Source organism: Aphelocoma coerulescens, chromosome 5, assembly GCF_041296385.1.
Source record: "Aphelocoma coerulescens isolate FSJ_1873_10779 chromosome 5, UR_Acoe_1.0, whole genome shotgun sequence".
In the NCBI taxonomy this organism is placed as follows: Eukaryota; Metazoa; Chordata; class Aves; order Passeriformes; family Corvidae; genus Aphelocoma; species Aphelocoma coerulescens.
The window spans coordinates 20,377,752-20,397,035 of record NC_091019.1 but is presented as its reverse complement, the minus strand read 5'-3'; the positions used below and the strand labels follow the sequence as shown (position 1 = coordinate 20,397,035).

At 41.6% G+C, this 19,284-nt stretch overlaps 1 protein-coding gene across 1 annotated transcript in view; it reads left to right on the top strand.

Annotated features, from left to right (window-relative positions):
• The window catches only part of BRSK2 (BR serine/threonine kinase 2), a 310,856-nt gene that overhangs the window by 143,858 nt on the left and 147,714 nt on the right, over positions 1-19,284 (top strand). Inside the window, exon 2 of the mRNA XM_069016976.1 lies at positions 9,576-9,670. Coding sequence (XP_068873077.1) covers positions 9,576-9,670 — 95 coding nt within the window. The remainder of the gene's footprint in view (positions 1-9,575; positions 9,671-19,284) is intronic.

Below are 19,284 nucleotides of genomic sequence, written 5' to 3'. Positions count from 1 at the left end.
TCTACAGTCAGATCTTTAGAACTTCAATGTCATCCTCTGCAGCAACACCTGTTAGAATAAGCCAGGTTTGAATAGCTCTAAGCTGCTGCTGAAGAAACTGATCTGCAAATTCCTAAAACAGATGAGTCTTTGCATTGACTTCAGAAGGCTTTAGATCAGACCCATGGAATTGTTCCAGAAGACAAAAATTCACTGTGAGGTCTTCCAGCAGCCCAGGCTGGAGTTGTTGCATAGAAATCCTGGAGCAGAAGTATGACACAAAGATGTGTTTTGACAGCACAGGTCTCATGCCACTGTCCTTTTATAATCACTGGTTCCTGCCTGAGTTTGAAATTGATGTCATATTTCAGGACATACTTAGCCACTGTGGTATGAGTTCCACGTGATGAAACTGGGTATCAGAAGGTGGGTTGTAATGTTCCAGTTTATCTAACCACCTTCCTTTTGTGAGGAAATTGAATTCATTATATTTTCTTTCTTTTTATTTTGGAGGCACAGCTGACCGTGCTCTGTAGGTATTGCATTGTTTCTCGTACCTAAAATTAATGAGGTGCTTGGGCCTTTTTATGTTTTGAATGTGATGCCCTGCTTTCCTCTCTTTGTAGGGAACACAGTGAACCAGCTGTAGTGTACTTCGTACTACATGAGCAGACAGCTCCTGTTCTTCTTGGTGTAGGAGTCAATAAATCCTTTCAGCTCCATGCTGTCACCTTAGCCATTATTCTCAAATTAAAGGAAATACTTTTTAAAGTTTGTTCAGTTTGGGGTTTTTTAATATACCCGTTTCTGTTCATTAAAATTATAATAGTCTCATTTTTCTTACCTTTTATTCTTTTACTTTTTTGCTGTGACTTCCCTGTTTGTAAATCAGAATTCAGTTTCTAGATGGTCTTTCTTCCCAGTGTCCTAAACCAGAGGCTTGGAGTTTCTCATATCCAGTGTAATTAAGAAAATGTGCCATTTCCTACACTTTTTACAGTGGCCATGTGCTGACAGATCTGAACTGGCCACAGCATCAGTTGTCTTTTACACAGGAGAAAGGAGAGAATAAGGTACACAGGAGGAAACTGTGCAGCCGGCAGGTGAACTGCAGGACAAATGGGTAAAACTATGGAGGGCATTACTGCAGGAGGCATAAGGAATTCGAGTCAGTGGGGATAGAGGTGTGGGAAGGAATTGCAGGTGTTAGGACACTGGAGGAGAGTGGAAGTAGGATGTCCACAGATGTGGTGAGTTGGGACTGGAGGAGGATCCAGTGTTTTGTGGCAGATAATTAAATGCAATTAAGGGTGTGGATCTGCAAGTGATCAGCCTCTATCCAGTTCTATTGGATACTGAGCAATTTGTCCTTGGAAAAATACCTGTATCTGTAAAATAGTGTATGCAGTTGCTATCCAATGCATTTCTCCTCTGGCTGTGTATGGGCCATATCCCCCTGCCATCAACAAGCCCTTCTGGAATTCCTGGGAGCTGCTCGTGCTTGTGGCTTGCTGTTTGGTGCCTTGTCCAAAGCATGGGTGCAAGTGTGGTTAATCCTATCACTTCTTGAGCCCTTACTCAAGGGCAGCATATCGGCACTCAGTGGAAATCCCGTTAGGAATCTGTCAGAGGGTGATTAAGAGATGTCAGAGGGCAGAGTAAGCTGTATCAGCACTGAGCTGGGTAGATGAAGTGTTTTGTGGTGAGCCTAATCTTGTGAAGAGCATGACCTCTGTCTGCTGTATAAAGGTTTTCCATGGTAACCCCCCTTTTTAATTAAGTTCTTAATATACATATAACCTAGCTGAAACAATCTTGGCTGATAGGAGGGTCAAAAGGGTGTGAGGACTTCCTGATGGAGCGTGAAAAGGTGTGGTGAAGAAGGGGAGATGTAAGAAATTAGCATAGAAAATGGGATTAACATCAGCTAAAAGTACATGTGAAGAGCAGTTTATCTGCTGTTTCCCCTCCTTCTTCCTCACCCTCTCTTCCTCTGCTGCTCACTGTTCCCTCCTTATTCGTGCATCAGTGCTTCTCAGTAGATCACTGGACCAAGTGGGGATGGTTGTGGCTCATTACCCAGGTGTTACCTAATTACAGCAACATGTTTTCCAAAAGATATCATAGGCAGGATAGACAGAGTTCTGCTGGCTTCCTTCTATACCTGAAACTGGCTGTCTTTGGTCATCTCCTGACAAAGGATTAATGAAGTCTGAAGGGGAACATGGATCTCATCATTCCTCAAGAGGAGCTTTACAAGGAGATGTACAGCTCTTGGAAAGAGGAATAAAAAAAGGCTTCTGACTAGGAAAGTTGTGAGTGAAAGCAGAGTTTTCCCAATACCCATCCAGAGATGCAAAAAGAGTTGGGCTTTTTTTCCTGGTGCATCAGTGGAAAGATCTGTTGTATTTTAATTTGTCTTTTGAATTTGAAAACAATGAAACCACTCTTCTCTTTCCCTGTGTGCAGGGGGTGGGGGTGCTGCCCTGACACTTTCAGATGTTCATATTGGAAGCTGAAGTCTGCACTTCTCCCGTGGCAGCAAAGCTTAGTCTCCCAAGTGTTTTTATATGGGAACAAAGACTTGATCTGAAACAGGAACTCAGCCCATAGACATCACAAGCTGCTGACAGATCCCAGAGGACTTCAAGAGTTTGTTAGAGTTTGGCTGATGAAATAGTGGTGTTTTGCAGAAGCAGCATGCAATGTGTGATGAAGGTTTGCGTCCTGGTTCCCTGAGGAGGCCTCTTCAGATATGTGGGTGTGTCTGGGGAGATAGGAAAGAGAGCACATTGAAAGGACTCAACAGTCACATTCTTTGCTATATTCAGGAGGCACAAAGGTTTTCTGAGAAGTATTGATTTATGAAATATTGCAAGAAAGAGACCAAGATAGAAATCAATAGAGGTGATGTTGGTTCTGTGTGTTTTGATCCTGCTGAGCTTGGAGGATGATCCTACCATAATCTCTGAGGCATCCAGTGTAAAACCTGCTCCTGGTGAGCTGCTGTGTATATATATATCTATATGTGTTTGTGTCTCTTGTTCCTTAGTATCAGGCACGTGGATCCAGTCCCATCTGAGCTGATGCATTGTTCTCAGCAATCTCTGATCTTAGGACTGTGTCCCTCTGGCTGACTGAACCAGCAGACATTTGACAGTGCTCGTAGCTCAGGACAGTAAATCTGGGTTGTAGCAACTTATTGTGCAGCTTTCCTGTGCTCTGAGCTGAGGCATGTGGATCTCAGCACTGATGGAGCTCTCCTTCCATGCTCCTGCTGAGCATTTGAACTCTGGCTTTAGTCCTACCATAATTACAGTTTATGCAGTTTAGGAACAGTTATTGCATGAGCCCTCAGAACAGCCTTGTAGCACTAGAATCTCTCTGTAGAAGAGCCCATGGTCAAATTATTTCATTACCAACCTGGGTAGCTCCATCCTCATCCATTTAGATTTGTAGATTTCTCCTATACCTCCTTTTCCATTATGCAATTATAAATTGATACCGTATAATTTGCATGTCACTTGATATAAGTCTCTGTTTATTTTAAATGCAATAATTAGAGATAACAATTGCTATGGAAAAATAAACATCTCTTCAATAAGAAGACTGAGTAATTAAGGACAATTATTGGTTTCTGTAAGTAGGATGCTCAGTAACAAAGTTCTTTCCAGTGCAGCTAAGAGGAGTATAAGTTGCGCATCATTGGAGACCAGAAATCTGTGCTCTAAAAGAACTGGGAAATGAAATGGAAGCTACTAATAAGAAATTATCTAGAGTTTTCTTTCCAGATTGTATTTAAAATGCAGTTTTCCTGGTTGTAATATGTTGATCTTGGATAGGATTTATATTCCTTTCCAGCATTCTTTGTAAGGATTAATCAGTTAATCCTTCTACAGCTCTTGCAAGGTAAGTAAGTGTTACTGTCCTTATTTTATGGCTATGGAAATCATGTTGCTGTGGGCCAAATTTTAATCCATTTTCCACTGTTGCAGATCTAAAGCAACTTCACTGCAGTCAGCAGAGTTAGACACTGTAACTGAACTGATTTAACCCTAATTGAAACTGCAGTGTTTGTGAAGATAACTGTGGAGAATAAAGAGGAGGAATATTACATTTTAAGATTGTCCTCCACCCCGCTTGAGATGCATTAATGCTTTTGTTTGCTGTAAGGGTTGATTTTCTGGACTGGCTTCTTGAGGTTTTGCAGGTCTTGCAAATGTTAGTGCATGGAGTTTTTAGGAATGAGTAGCCACAAATTAAGATTTACAATAGCAACCTCCAATTTGTGGGGAGAAATTAAATTTTTTGTATATAAAGAGCATATGTACGAAGTTCATGTGCAGCAATCAAGTTTTTTAAAAAAAGTGTACTTGAGTTTGTCAGCCTAGAACTTTTGTTCCTCTTTTAATCCAGATAGTTTGTTGCCGGTACTTGAGCCTTGAACTAAACCACAAATGTTTGTGTCTTGTAGTGCCTAGATTAACATTTGCAGAGTATTCATTGACTTGAATTAATTGGCAATTAGCTAACTCAAGTTAAAAGAGGAGTGATATTTCTCTCTAGACATGCCTTTAATTGCTCATCCAGCCAAAATAGATGCTGCTGGCCAGACCAGGGCTTTCTGCTTGGATTTTTTAAGATTTCTGGCAATGCGCTCTAAAGTGAAATGGAGAGCAAGCAACATGTGTGTGCAGATGATCTTCTGAAATCAGTGGCTAGTTTTCCTACTACCGAAATTTATTTTAGGTTGGTTTTATCTTAAAAGAAAACAAAACACTTCCATTTACCAATGGGGAAAATCGTATGTGTTAAATATAGCAAATGTACCTTCACTTCTTTGAGTAGTTACTCGCCTTATTGTTAAAAATCAGGATAACGAGTTACTTGTGTTTAACATTTCTGAAAGACTGGGAACACCATCGACAATGAATATACCATAAGTGCTGTATTTAAACAACAGTGGTGTGTCATTATTTATTACTCTCTCCTTCTCTCTCAAAATGATAGTTTGTTTCAGATCGGTGTCTTTGGCAGACTTCAAGTTTGGATAGTATTGAAAACCTTCTCTCTTGTTCCTGGAATGTTTCTTTCTCTAACAAAGGGCTGTAATAACAGGATCATTAGTAAGATGCTACTATTTACACAACTGTAAAGTGCATATCAAATAGCACCAGCTCCAAATTCTTAGTGCTTTATTCAGGCTCTGCTAGAGAAAATCGCTGCACAAAATGCAAGGCAAAAGTAAATGAGTCTCTTCTGAAATCCTGTCCTTGGCTGAAAAGTCCTGAAGGTGATTGCCAGTTACAGTATCAGCCACTTGGCTGTGGTCATGGATTCACAGTGAATATATTGTCTCAGCTGGAGGGAAGCTTTTGTTTCTCTGTCCCCACAGAACATTTCTCTTGGGTAAAAGAAGAATCTTCTCTCCTGCTTCAGGATGGGCTGTCCACCTTTGCAGCTGATTTAAATCTGTCCCTTACTCATCATATAAGCTCCTGACCTTTTCAAAAAAGATCTGTGTATCTGTAAGCATCCACAGAGTGGGAGTTTGCCAGCAGCAAAATGCACAGGCATGGTTATTAGCAGGTCACTGCCGTATTGGGCTATGTCAGGACTATAGACTTCCCTTTGCTCTTCTTCCTTCAGTGGCATCTTTGTGTCATCTGGGGTTTCTCATGCTCATTGGTTTCCAAATTGTGGCTTTTAATTATGATGAAAAGGCAATCCTAAGTCACACATCCCCGTGCTTTTCAGTGTGTTCATGTTTTCTTCTTTACTCCCCAACCTGCAATTATAGGGCTGGTTCTGATGCAGTTCAGTGGCTAAGATGAAAAGCAGCCCAATGTTTGCAGTTCATTGGATGCAACAACCTATTTGAAAGGCCCAGCATGTCAGTGTCCAGAGTCCCCAAGAATGACCTACAGATGGAGATCTGAGGTGTGCCTGGAGCAGTGAGCATGTGACAGCTGTGTGAGTGGTTGAGGAAAACTTCAAGGAGTTGATTCCCACAGCATGTTAGATTTTCTGTCAGGGCAGACCAGAGTTAACTTCAGCAGTCACAAAGGTTACTTGCCTGCATTTGAGGGGTTAATTACTCATGAAGCAGACAAGTTCAAATTCTGTTTGTTGTCCGGCAGACTTGCTGTAAGCCAAGCCGGTGCAAAAGATCCTCTTAGCAGCAGCAGCAGCTGTGTTTGTTTTCCTTTGCAGAAGACACAGGTACCTGTGCTGGCCTGAATATGTAGATAAGCTTTACAAATAAGTACCTAACTTATTGACACATTTGTATTGGAGGATTTATATAGTTTTGAAGTGCTCATTAACAACTGCATATACAGGAGAGGAAAAAATAGAAGATGTACCACCTCTTTGACAACCCTGTAAACATACCTTGAGCACTTGTTTCCAGGCAGGTATTTCTGCCACTTCCATTATTTCAGTTACAGCTCAGCAGTTTATTCACATAGTTGCTTCTCTCTAAGGTCTGTTATTGTGTAGATAAATAATACATCTTGAATGGTTTATGTTCTCTGTGTCAGTGAAAGGGCTTCTGAAGAATCAGAAGCCCACAGGATCTCAAATCCATATTTAAGTCGTCTCTCAGTAATTACTCAATTGACTGAAATTATGGGACAGAAGCAAATGTCCCGAGGACAAACCCTTCCTGCCCCAGCTTAATTAGGCTTTCTTCGTAGTAGCAAGAGGGTGTTATCCTATAGATGGACTTACTAAGAAGGATCTTCAATTTTTTTTTTTTTTCTTAGGCTGGTGTGCAAATGTCAAAAGGAAGTGGCCAGGGGAGGAGGGAGGAAGCAAGGCATAGTGACATGTTTTATTTTTATCCTAAAATTACATTCAGTGAATTTAGTACAGTGAAAAGTGCTGTCTTGGGCTGTTCAGAGGGTTGTCTAAAATTTCTGTCTCCACAAAACAGCAATGACAGTGCATTTCTTTTCTTGATTTTTAAAATGCAAATCAAGAGAAGAGGAAAGATGCATTAAATCTCACATATGTTTTCTCATTCAGTCCTTTGATACCATGGTATAAATCAAGAATGACTTCTTGAGGTCAATGAAATTAATTCAATATAAAATCAGTGTGATTCAGTATCGGTTTTATTTTTGTGAAGGTGTTTGGTGTCTTCTAACAGTTGATTAACTGTTTATTGGAGTAAACAGAATGGTTTAATCTTAATTGTTGGGTTTCTGTGATAGGTTAGTAGCTGCAAGGACAGAGGACACTGTGAAGATACCCTGTGCAGTATGATGGTGTCCCAGATGTTCCTGGTTAAACCATTCTAGGGCTCAATGACAGGGTGCTTCAGGGAGGACAAAAGAAAAATAGTTTACGAATCAGCCACGTTCAGTGGGACAGATGTCTTGATTTGGGAGCAACATGATTTGAAATCAAACCCTGAAGTGTGAGATAACAGAAGTCTGGTATATCACTAATGAAGAACCAGTTAAAGAGCAGTTGCTTTTCACCCTTGCTGACCTCTGAAAATAATTGGTCCGTGCCACATTACAGTACAGCACTGTGCCACAGATCCTGGGAGTCTAGATATAAAGGACTGAGCTAGAAGTTCTGCTGAGATTTGAAAGTGTAACTAAGAACAATGTAAAAAGTGCTGTCACTGTGCTGCAAGAGTGACGTAAGGCTGTGGTTTGTCTTAGAAGCAGGAAGGAAGCAATCAGCACAGATTGAAACAATGCATGCTTTCAACAGGGTGGTTCCAAGTAGCCTCTATCCAAACACAGAACAAAGCCAATAGGAAGAAGCATAAGGCTACAGGTGCTCTGAACAGTGAGCATAAAGCCAGCAGTGCTTTGGTTAATATTACAAATTGAATAGAAAAATGCAGACAAAAGAGTGAGTATGGTTGGACATCACTGCATCTTCCCCCAGCTCTGCTTCTCAGTTCCTTCAGGCAGACGACACTCTATTGCTATACACAGTTTCAAATGGATTTATCAGTGCACTGCATTCTTACTTTTTGTGACTTGTTTATGTCATGGCTGAAAGTGAGGATGTCAGCATTTAACCAGATGAGACTTAGAAATTATGTGACTAGAAATATCCAGAACACTTGAGCATGCCATAAAAGAGATGTGACTGGAAGAGAGCTGAGAGTTTATTTCTCCACATAATAGCCAGTGATTAATAATTCCAAATTTACGATTAACTGCATAGCAAAAGGATGGACAAGTACCTGCAGAAGATTGCTGAAGTGTCTGATGAAACTCTAGTTCACTTAATTGGGCCCAGTTTGTAGTAAGGCAGTAATCTATTCATCCCTCAGGAAGACGTGTGAAGTCCTGTGTTCAGTGTTTCACTGGGCGGAGAATCTGTTGTGTTCAAATTCCAGATAGAGCAATGTGTTTGGCTTTGTGGTGTGCATTAGGGGATGGGGTTGGCTTCTTAACTGCAGCCGAGCCTAGGAGCTGGGAACTAAGTTAGGCTTTTTTCGACTGTTTGATGTCATTGCTTGTAAATGCTCTGCAAAGCACTGCAGGTCTTAGTGACACCAGCGAGGTGCCATTTCTTTTTTATTTCAGTTATAACTGAATTAACCTAAATGGCAATTTGGCATGTAGTGTGTGGAGTGGGATGGGATCCAGCCCATCAGGTGTTGCACTGTATGTGCATGTTAGACAAGAGTAAAACCTGAAGCAAATAAGATCTCACTTGAATAACCTATAAAGCACGACTTTTCCAGCTACAAATTTTCTTAATGGCAGTAGAGTTGAGAGCTCAAGGGACCATCTTAAACTCACTTGTGGAAGTATCTCAGTGTACCTTCATGTAAGTCACCAGATTTAGATGAAAACTTTGCAGAAGGTAATGGCTCATGTATGTTACTTACCTCTTTCTTTTAAGTCTTGGTTTGATGACAGTTCAGACATCCTAATCCTGTCAGGGATATAAACATCCTTTTGCCAATATAATCAGTTAACAGAACTCTATCTTATTTGAGGACAAGAATATGTAAATAATAACAAACAAGAACTTAGAATTGTATCAGCTTATGCTGATGTTCCTCCACAGCGCAATGGCATTTGTCACAGTGTTAACTTTATCCAGCAGGGTAAATTAAAACAGTAAGGGAAACCATAATTAAGTGCCTTTTTATTGTGATCATGGAAACTTTGGAAGGAGCTAGAGGAAAGTAGAAGCCATGTCTACACTGCAAACATTTGACCGTCTAGTTTTGTTGATTTCCAAGCTTTTGTTGATGTCAGGTGTCAGTAGAAGCCCTTAGTCCAGTGCAGTTCAATTGCCAGAACGTCTTATTGGTAGAATGCGCTTTGAGTGGTGAGAGCTGGGCTACAGAGCTTCAACAAAACCACAGTTTCAGTGGCAGAAACTGCAGGAGCACCAGTGATGTTGGTGGCTTCACTGCCAAATGGTCACAATGTGGGCTGCAGGGTCTTCTTTACTCACAAGACCTTTCCTGGCTGGAGGAGGTGCTAATGGGAATTTGTTTGCATATAAGCTGCGAACAACTGGATGGTGTTCTAATAGGAAAAACCTCAACAACTAACCTCAACCTCTAACCAATTCTTCCTTTCTATTTTGCTTTGTTTCTCCTGCAGGGCTTGTGAAGTTGGGGGTTCATTGTGTCACGTGTCAGAAGGTCGCGATAAAAATTGTCAACAGAGAGAAGCTCAGTGAGTCGGTGCTAATGAAGGTAATTTTCTAATGGAAGATTTAAAAAAAGAGATAAAGTTCCTGGCTCTGTGTCTTCTGTTCCATGCAAAATTAATATCTTTAATTATGTATAACAAACATCCCTGTCAGTACTAGGATTATGTGGAGCATAATAACAATAATTTAGTTATAGGGAAGGTGAGGGCAGCTGAAATGAAATGGGAGAATGCCTGTGCTTTGTGCACAAAATAAATGGTCAGCTGCAGAGTCAGTGGTTCTCTGCTGGGGCCAGTGTGTGTGGGGCACCTGGCTTTCACCACTACAGCAGTGTCATTGCAGTACATTGCAGGCTGAGGTGTACAAATGTCAGTATGAAGAGATTTAACAGAGGCTGGTGGATCTGTTACTTGAATACTCCTACTTCTTGCTCTGCTGCATGGGTTCTTTATGATCTGATGTGCCAAGGTCCACGACTGCTTAAAGCTGTTGTATTTTAGTTTACAATCCACAGAGCTGTGCCATTGGGAACTATCAAAGAGTTTGTCCCCATGGTCCCAATGACTGTTAGTGTTCAGAAGAGCTTAGTTTGTTTTTTACCTAGCCTTGTGATTCTCCTCACATGGATGTCATTGATTGATCTTGGAGACCTAAAAATAAAATAAATGTATGCATAGCAGTTTATTCATGTGATTTGGTGACTAGAGAGGCTAAATTCAGCTTGATGGGAGGGAACACAAATGCACTGCAATCAACAGAATTCCATCACACTGTCACCTGCAAATTACGCTAACAGGTTTGCATGCAGTGTTGAGCACTTTATTGAGGTGACTTCCCTATATAAGCACACAGAGCTTCCCTATATGTCATTACACTCCTGTTTCCCGTATGGACTTCTGTCAACTGTTTCCCAGCACAAGTAAGTATAGCAAGATTATTCAGAGAAGAAAGAAAATGGAGTGTAAGCTAATACACAGTCAGTGGATGTTACACAAAAAATGTAAGTTTCTATTTTTTTCAGACAAGGGTTCTGAAAGTTTATACTCCATTGTAACATGTTCAGACTTTACCTTTCTGGAATTTCATTGCTGTATTCCCTCTCCTGAAGTACCGTGGATTCAAACAGACTTCTAATATAGACCCTAAGTTAGAAAGTGAAATATGTAAGAAAACTGTGCGTAAATGGTAAAATCTGAATGGGACACTAAGCACTGAATATTTCCAGAGCAAAATAATAGGAATATTTTTTAAAAACATGAGCATTTTGTCTAGTGAGAGACACTGTCTGGTATTTATATAAAACACTTTATTTACCTCACTGAATTCAGAGTAGGAGGCAAATCACTTAGCATAGCAAAGCAATCTCTCTGCTTTAGCTGTGTTGCATTACCTCGGTTGTAGTATGAAATTTGAGTAGTGAAACGGTGTGTTAGGCTCTTGTTTACACAGCCACATGCTGGAGCGTGCCATATTTTCTGTAAGATTGTACAGCATCTTTCTCAGGAGGGAATTACACATTGCACCATGGTTCTCATTTTCAGACCCTTCTTGGTGAGATTTTCTCTTTCAAGGATTCCGTTCTCTGTGCTCAGGAGGTTGGAACAACAGATGGGACTGAACTGGTTTGCCCAGTTCTTACATAAATTCAGTAACCAGATGTCTTTTCAGGAATGCCCTGTGTCTGGTGGTCACAGACAGGGCCTGAGACTTCTAAGTGAATTTAGAATTGACTGTACTGTTAGCCAGTTTAATCCTGTCTGGCTGGAGGGGAAAGTCCTTGCAGCTTTTGGCAATCCCAGCGTGACCATTGCGAAGCATCCAGCTGACAGCTTGTTGTGTGGAGCCGGCAGCCACAGGGACGTAGCCAACAGTGAGGCCAAGTCACCGTGGTGTGGTGGCATTCCTACTTTGCAAGTCTTCACACTAGCTTATCAGTTCCAGTGACTTTCTTTGCCAGTGGGCCATGCAGAGCAGGCCATGCAGAGCCGCCCCCAGAGCCAAATGATTCAAGACCACAGCTACTCTTCCAAGCCAGGCCCAGATTGATGGATTTTGCTTTAATCCATCCTTGGACAGAAAAGCTGGATCTGACAAACATGCACACCTGCCACATGAAGCTGTAACAGTGCAGTGCTGTGGCCATTTATCCTAGAGCATAAGGAAAAAGTCTGCTCACGGTCCTTTCAACATCTAAAGTGACAGCCACAAGCATATACAACAGGCTGCTTTCTATGTCATCATTATTCTGTTCTGACTTGCTTCTTGTAGCCTTCATTTCTCCAGTGTTTTTGCAGTGTTTTATTCTGTATGTTCAGGGAACTGTCCCTTCTCTCTGCAGCTGCTCTTCATCTGAGCTGTGCAGAATTGAGAGGCATTTGGTAAAGTGCTTTCTAATCATAACGTTGTAGTATCGATATTTCTGGAGAGAAGAATTTGGAATTGAAGCAGCTGGTGTCAATTAGCAGAACTGCTGCTATGGAGATGAAACATGGGCAGGCACGATGCAGCACAGGCTGCAGTAAATGTATCATCCAAGCACTCGCTGCCCTGTCAAAGGATGGGGCTGCTCAGTGCACACGCAGCCTTTCGCTTTGTCATGCCCTGCCTTGCTAAACACAGGCTGGGGAGCAGTGTTCCTTTTCCAGCTCCAGCTTGGGCCTGTCTGGGATCCTGGCTTTGGGGCAAAGCTACATATGTAGTTTCACAGTTGAGGGAAGAAGGTTGTCTGTTCTCGCTCCTGCCTTCACACAATTGGTAAAAGCTTCACTGGGTTTCTTCAGCGGCACTGTGGAAACCCCCACTGATGTGGTGACCTGTGTCCCACTGTACTTCTAGCTTGCTCTAGCACAAAGTGGCAGGAAAGATTTCAGAAAGCAGTGTCCTGCAGGGAGTGTCTTGAGATTGAAATATGGTTCATTAATTTCCCTGAATTACATCTGGATCACTGACTGGGAAATCATGCCCAGAATACAAGAGTTGTCTGTAAAGCAATAAGGTTTCCTGAGCAGGCAGGTTCACTACTGATGGTTGCATTTTCAGTACCAGTACAAGCATTTGGAGTTTATAACTTCAGAATATAAAGGTTAAATCAAATCTTTCCTCTGATGTGGCAAAAGCTCCTTTGGAAACATTGAGGTGTCTCATGGGATATACTCAGAAGAGTCCTTTCTCCCCTTTACTGCCCACCAATTCTCTTCCACTCCTGCCTTCCAAAGAATAAACAACAACAAAAAACCTACTCTTTGGCGATCCATCAGACAAAATATTGTTTGGACAGACAGTGGTAGTAGAAGCAATGGGAGCATAAAAGGTGAAGAGTGAGAAGGGGACAGCTGGCTTTGGTCTAATTACTTGAACACGCAGGCATCTTCAGAAAGCCACAGATGTCCCAGACCTGATGACTGGAGCTCAGAGCTCCATATGTGTGCTTTGTGTCCCTGTGCCTTTTGTTTCTTCTGAGTTCTCCCGTGCTGACCTTGAAGCAAGGCAGATTATTTCCAGGGCAGGGGATGGGAAGAAAAGCGGTCCCACTGCTGTGGAGCTCAGTTGTAACACGGGTGGTGGGTTTTGGGGAGGCTGTCAGTTGGTTTGGTGTCTTGCAGGCTAATGAGCTCTGCTTCCAAAAAATTCTGCACACAATTCTCTGTGTTCTTAACGTGGGAATGTCTTGCAAAATCACTATTGGAGATCTCTGATTGACTGAAATAATTGAGTGGAAGGATAGGTAGGAGAATCGAGCGTCAGTTCCTCTTGGAACTGACAGGATAACTTAGGGAAGCATACTTGTAAATAACCACTGCTTTGCATGGTCTGTTCATCATCTCTTCCTTCTTCCTGAGCTTCTGCTTCAGTAAATGTTTATCTCTCTGCTACCTTATCCTACTTTAAAGTCTTTCCTTCCTTCTCCATTTTCTTTCAGTTGTTCTTTTGTCTCTTTTTAACCCATTCATTCTTCATTCCCCTCCATTCTCTGACTTCTTTTGTTCTGTTTTTCCCTCTTTTGCTACAGAAAGTCATGTAATAGCTGTCACTGTTTGTTGCAAAAACTGCTGAAATGCAGCGTGTCTGGTTAAGATCCCTGTTTTTCAAGGAAAAAAGTTTAGAAATTGGGCACAATTTAGAAAGTATCTGAGAAAGTAAACAGAGATCGTGTTTTATTAGACTCAGGGGACTTAGTTTATTAAAGAGAAGGCTAAGACATCTTAATCATAGTCTGTAAATACTGATAAGGAGGATAGACATGTGATAACAGAGGATATTACAGTCTTGGGTACAAAAAGCTGATTGGAAACTAATAGTTGTAAGCTGTAGGTAGATTACATGTAGAAATACTAGACCTGTTTGACCACTGGATTAAGTTACTAACTGGAACAAGCCAACCCAATGCTCTAGTGAGTTTGTCTCCTGAAAGACAGTTAATCTTAAACTGCAGTGTGTTTTTCTAAAAACTGAGATCCTAGTTCAACTTCAGATGCTGGAGTTGAAGCAGGAAGTAGTTGGTTTCCTGATCCATGCTGTGCATTAGCTCTGATTAGATCAATGCAACAGCCTCTCTGGCCTGAAAATCCATGGAGCTGTGAATTTCAATCACACACTTGAAATCTGTGAGAAGTCACATATCTCTCTCTGTGGCATAAAGAGATGCACTTGTGCAAGGTGTCTGCAGAAGCAGAAATTTAGGCTCCCCCAAGCGAATTTAAAGAAGGCAGTACTTGAGAACAGCATCTTCTACTTGGAATACCTTATTTTCAGACTTTTAGAAGAACAGACTGTGATATTGGGTGACCTAGCTGTCCTCAGCTGCTGACTTCAGGCTGGTCTGCAAAAATCATTACCAGACTATCAGAACAGAGTCAGGGAGAAACTAAATCTGAGGCAGAAGTGGACTGAAGTTGGTTCAAGTTCAGCTTTGATCATAACAAGGGCAGTTTCCCTGACACTAACAAAGGCAAACTCACCAACACGAAGCCTCAGTTCCACTAAATCAATATTTTTTCTAATGTATTCAGTAGTGGCCTAATTGTTTTCCAGCTGCAGTATTTAGGAGCTTTGCTATTGACTGCAGTGGAAATGGCGTTAAGCTGCTGCTGAATCACACTGAGTACCTCTATCATTGTGTACAAATGAGCAAAGAGACAAGGCCATGGGATATTCTCAGTGAAATGCATTTAAAATAATCTGGGATACTGGCACACAAGATTTTGAAGGTGGCTGTAATAAAAATAGCAAATGGGAGGGAGATAATTTCCATTTATTAAACAGAAATACCAAGAAAAATGTTTTAAAGCATTTATCAAACTTTCCAGGACTCCCTGATTAAGAAGCACTGTGCTAACTTGCTGACACTGATCTATTATTCTTCTGATTGGCTGGCATATTGCTGTGAGAAGAAAATAACCCAGAGGACCTTGTACTCATGGCAAAAAAAAAAAAGATGAAAGGATAAAGGAAATTAAATTTCCTCAAAGCGTGTACATGCTCATATTTTTACTAGCTGTTGAACATGTGTATATTCACACTTACACACTCTCATCCTCATTGTGGTTTATCTTTAACCTGGAACATTACCACATGCTTGTGAGCTTTTAGCCCTGGAAGAGAGCAGATTAGAAGTGTGTGTGTGTGTGTGTGTGTGTGTGTGTGTGTGTGTGTGTGTGACATGCATAGGCACTGAACAAACTGCAGGGTGATTGGCACCCTGCATCAAAGACCAGGAGTGCACAAACACATGCTTAGCCCCTGCCTCTGTGGCCCTGTTCATATTCTAGTGGCAACCCAGTTAGCACAGCACAGCATCCTGTCTGCAAGTCTCTCTTATAAGTTCAATGAGATAAAAAAGCACCTTGCAATGTGAAAAATACAGGCAAAATAAAAGGGGCTTTTTTTTTCCCCCTGGCTCCCTTCTGCTAGAGGGAGTTTGGGATTAGGGATCTGTTACTGAATGTATAATGCAGAGTGTTTTGTTTTAAGCTGGAGCTGGTGGGGAGTATTGAAAGCCTGTTCACTTGTCATTTGTTTGAGCAGTTAAAGAAGCTGGGTAATTGTATTTTCCTTCAGAGAATGACTCTCTGCCTCCCCTTTCCACCACACCCACAAGGAACACAGTTTGAGGTATTCTTAAAGAAGGAAATTAAAAGGGAATCACGAACACATGATGTACTTGTCAGAGGAACAAACCTGTCAAGTGTGCATGGTGCTTTTTGCTTTCTAAAGTTAGTATGATCAGTTGAGGCATTTGGGCAAGCTATTAAAATAACTGGCCTTTTTTTTTCCACCCTACTTTTGGTCTGTATTACTGGTCTGGCTCAAACCTCTATTGTGTCCAACATGTTCTACCCACGGCCTTTTGTGTGCAAACATGTAGACATAGACAGTCTACCATCCTCTTGTGCTGCCTTGGTCATACAGCAATAAATGTCCCTCATGAGCCCAGACTGGAGCTAGCTGAAGTTGAGTGCTTTTTCCATTCATTTCACTTGATCCTAACCATAATGCCTAGATGGGAAGTAACTGCTCCTGGAGATGAGATATCTAAATGTGCACAGCAATCCAGTCCTCATCTACCTGTGGAGCTACTGTCAGTAATTAGCCTGTAAAACCCCTTTCTGTTCAGCCTGGTCTTCAACTGTTTCTACTGTAATTGCACTGTTGATAGAAACTATATACGCAAATCTGTGTAATACGTATGTAATACTTGGGTAAGACTTACAACTGTTAGAATTAGACCACTTGGGGTGAGACTGACCATAGTTTAACTTCGCATTGCTTTTCCTACTGAAGCTTCTGGGAATTCTCCTTTTTCATTGCCAAAGCTTAGTTTTATCAAAAGATGCTGATTGGCTGAAGTGTTTTCTCTGAAATAACTTCGGCTCAGTGAACTCCCCATATATCAAAGGCTAGGTTTCTTTTGAACTCTCTCTGTATTTGTAGCAAGCTGTTGAGGAGTCCTCCTTGCTTTCTCCACAGCAGAGACCCTGAAAGTCCTGCCTGTGCAGGGACTCCCACTGCCTCTGAGCCCAACGTTATCAAGCCAGGATGTTGGAAGCCTTGAGACAGGCTCCAAGATTGCACAGCTGTGGGGCAGACCCAGCATCCCCAGCTAGAGAGATGGGGGAGTGGTAGAAGGCACCAGGATCTTCAGCTGTTGTGAAGCTCGAGGCTCACTTTTTTTGGAAGGACAAGCAGTAGAAGTTACCCTAAAAGGCAAGGGGAGCCCCAGATGAAGGTGAACATCCAGGCTCAGTCTTGAAGAGATGGGGTGTGGAGTTTGAAAATCTTGAGACTGGCATCCAGAGCTGTAACCCCTGGTCAGATCTTACAGGATTTTCAGAATTTTTGACTGGCTGGACACACAGTTGGTCTGGGAACCTGAAATGTCAGACTCCCCCAGCCCAGGTAGTCTCTGTAGCAGAGCCACCTGCAGCTGTGGTCTCTGTTAACTCTAGATGTGAACCGTGAGTCTGGTGAAGATCAGGTTTTGTAATCTAGAGCTTCAGGTTCTCTGGTGCAGTCAAAACTTTACTACTTTTTTTTTTCCTGACTCACTGAAGTTTGATGAAAAATGCTAAAAAGCATTGGATGTTGATCTGACTTAAGCTAAAACCTTTTAATTGACTTCAATGAGCACTGCAGCCAGTTCTGTTCTGTGGTTAATTAATCAGTCTGAAGAGGTACAGGATGGAACCTATCCCTGTGTGCAGGGAGTAGAGAATGCCACAATAGAGTGGGTTCTGACTGAGCCATAGGTACAGTTGGCCACATTTACAGATAGGAAATGCATTTTAGATTACAGACAAAATCACTTCCCAAATCTTTTAGCAAAAAAGGAGTTAGGGGGGCATCTTTTCTGACCTGAACTGCAGAAAGATTTGTGGGTTATACAGCTGCTTATAAAAAGTAATTTTTTCTCCTCACACAGTTTCTTCCTGGACTTGAGAGCAAAACTCAGAATGGAACTCAGATGTGGTCAGCAGTATGAATGCAATATTGACTGAACCATTTGAAAGCCATACCTATAAGCACCAGAGCAACAGTGCAGGATTTTTTAAAATCATTCCTCACCTTACATATGAAACAGCACATACTGGAATTGAATGAGTGTGCATTGGGCCAGGAAGTATTCTATGGTTTTTTATTTGTTTTGTTTATTATATCCTGTTTTCATGATTCTGCCATGCTGCTGTTTGCTCAGTATCATTGCGAAAGTTTGTAAGCAGTTTAGGAGAAGAAAGATTCTGGGATCTTGTCACTGCTCCTCAGCGTGTGCTTTGCAGGTTGATTTCATTAAGAACCAAGGGTAACTTGGCAGGTGTGCTTAGGTTGTTGTATATTTTCTTTTCTAGTGTAAACTCTTTTTTTTTTCTGGGTTGCAGATGAAAAGACTTCTCACTCCATTTTACATTGGTTTGTATTTCATATTCCAGAATCTTGTCTGGATGCCTTTTACGTCTTTTTTTCTTTCCTCATGGAAAGAGAACCAGTATTGCATCAGAACAGCTGTAGCAGTAATGGGACATCAATCCTTGAGTAGATTGACTGAGACCACAGTTAGTTCAGGTATTTGACCCTGCATCTACTATGTAGAATAAACACCATAAATATCAATAGACTGATCCATCCCAATTAAGTGATGTAGTCCATTCCTGTATATAGGAGGCAAAGCATTTGAGTAAAGACTTTGTTCAAAGATTATCTTAAATCTTTGCTGGAGCAACTGGGTGGTGCCTTGTACGCCAGCACTACCTTTCTGTAAGAAGCATTTCTTAGCACTGCATAGCTTATGAGTTTCCCAGCTCAAAAAACAGAAGTGTCACTTAATGGATATTGAACTGGTACAACTGAGAGCCAAGGACTGGCATTGCACTGTCATTTAGGGGATACAGGCTCTTCCTGTTTGTTTTGCATGCTTCTATCCAACATGAACATTTTGCTGATCATTTGTTAAGTATAAACCAGGCCTCAGTCTATTCCCTGCAGTTTGTGCTATTAAGTAGTTGGCACAAATTTAGGAAAAATCTGGGAAGGCTCAGTCCCAGTGCGATTAACTGTTAGTTCCAGAGCTGTCAGATGGAGCTCAGTGCACTGTGCTGTGGGTTTGCTCTGCTGCTGTTAGAGCATGTTGATCTCTGTAGTGGTGAGTTTTTAGGTATTTGAGCATTTCTTCTTTTACCAAGTGCTATTTTTGAGCTTGCTGCCTTGCCTTCTGGCATCCTGACATGCTGTATCCACAGCTAGCATGGATTTAGCACAGTGGTCTGTTCACGAAGAGCACTCTTGTAGCAATAAACCATTCTTTGCCTTCCCCTGCTGTGGATGCACACACCACACAGAGGAGGCTCCTGAGTTTTAATTCAAAATGGAGTTTCATGTCCAACTCCAAGAGAATTTTCCAGGTGTGCCAATACTGAGAGAGCCCAAGCCCAGCTACCACACAGTGACAAAAATTGCAGTCATAGCATGGTTGATTTTTCTCCAATATGGGAGCAGAAATCGCTGCTTTGTCAGAACACCTGGTATTCTTGAACCCTGTGGTATAATGGAACATGTTGTGCTCAGCTGCATGGCAAGGCAGCAGCAAAGGCTTTGTGTTGTGTGAGGGATAATGGAGATGTTACCTTAATTTTATACAAACCATGGGGAAGGTGAGATTGAGTTTAA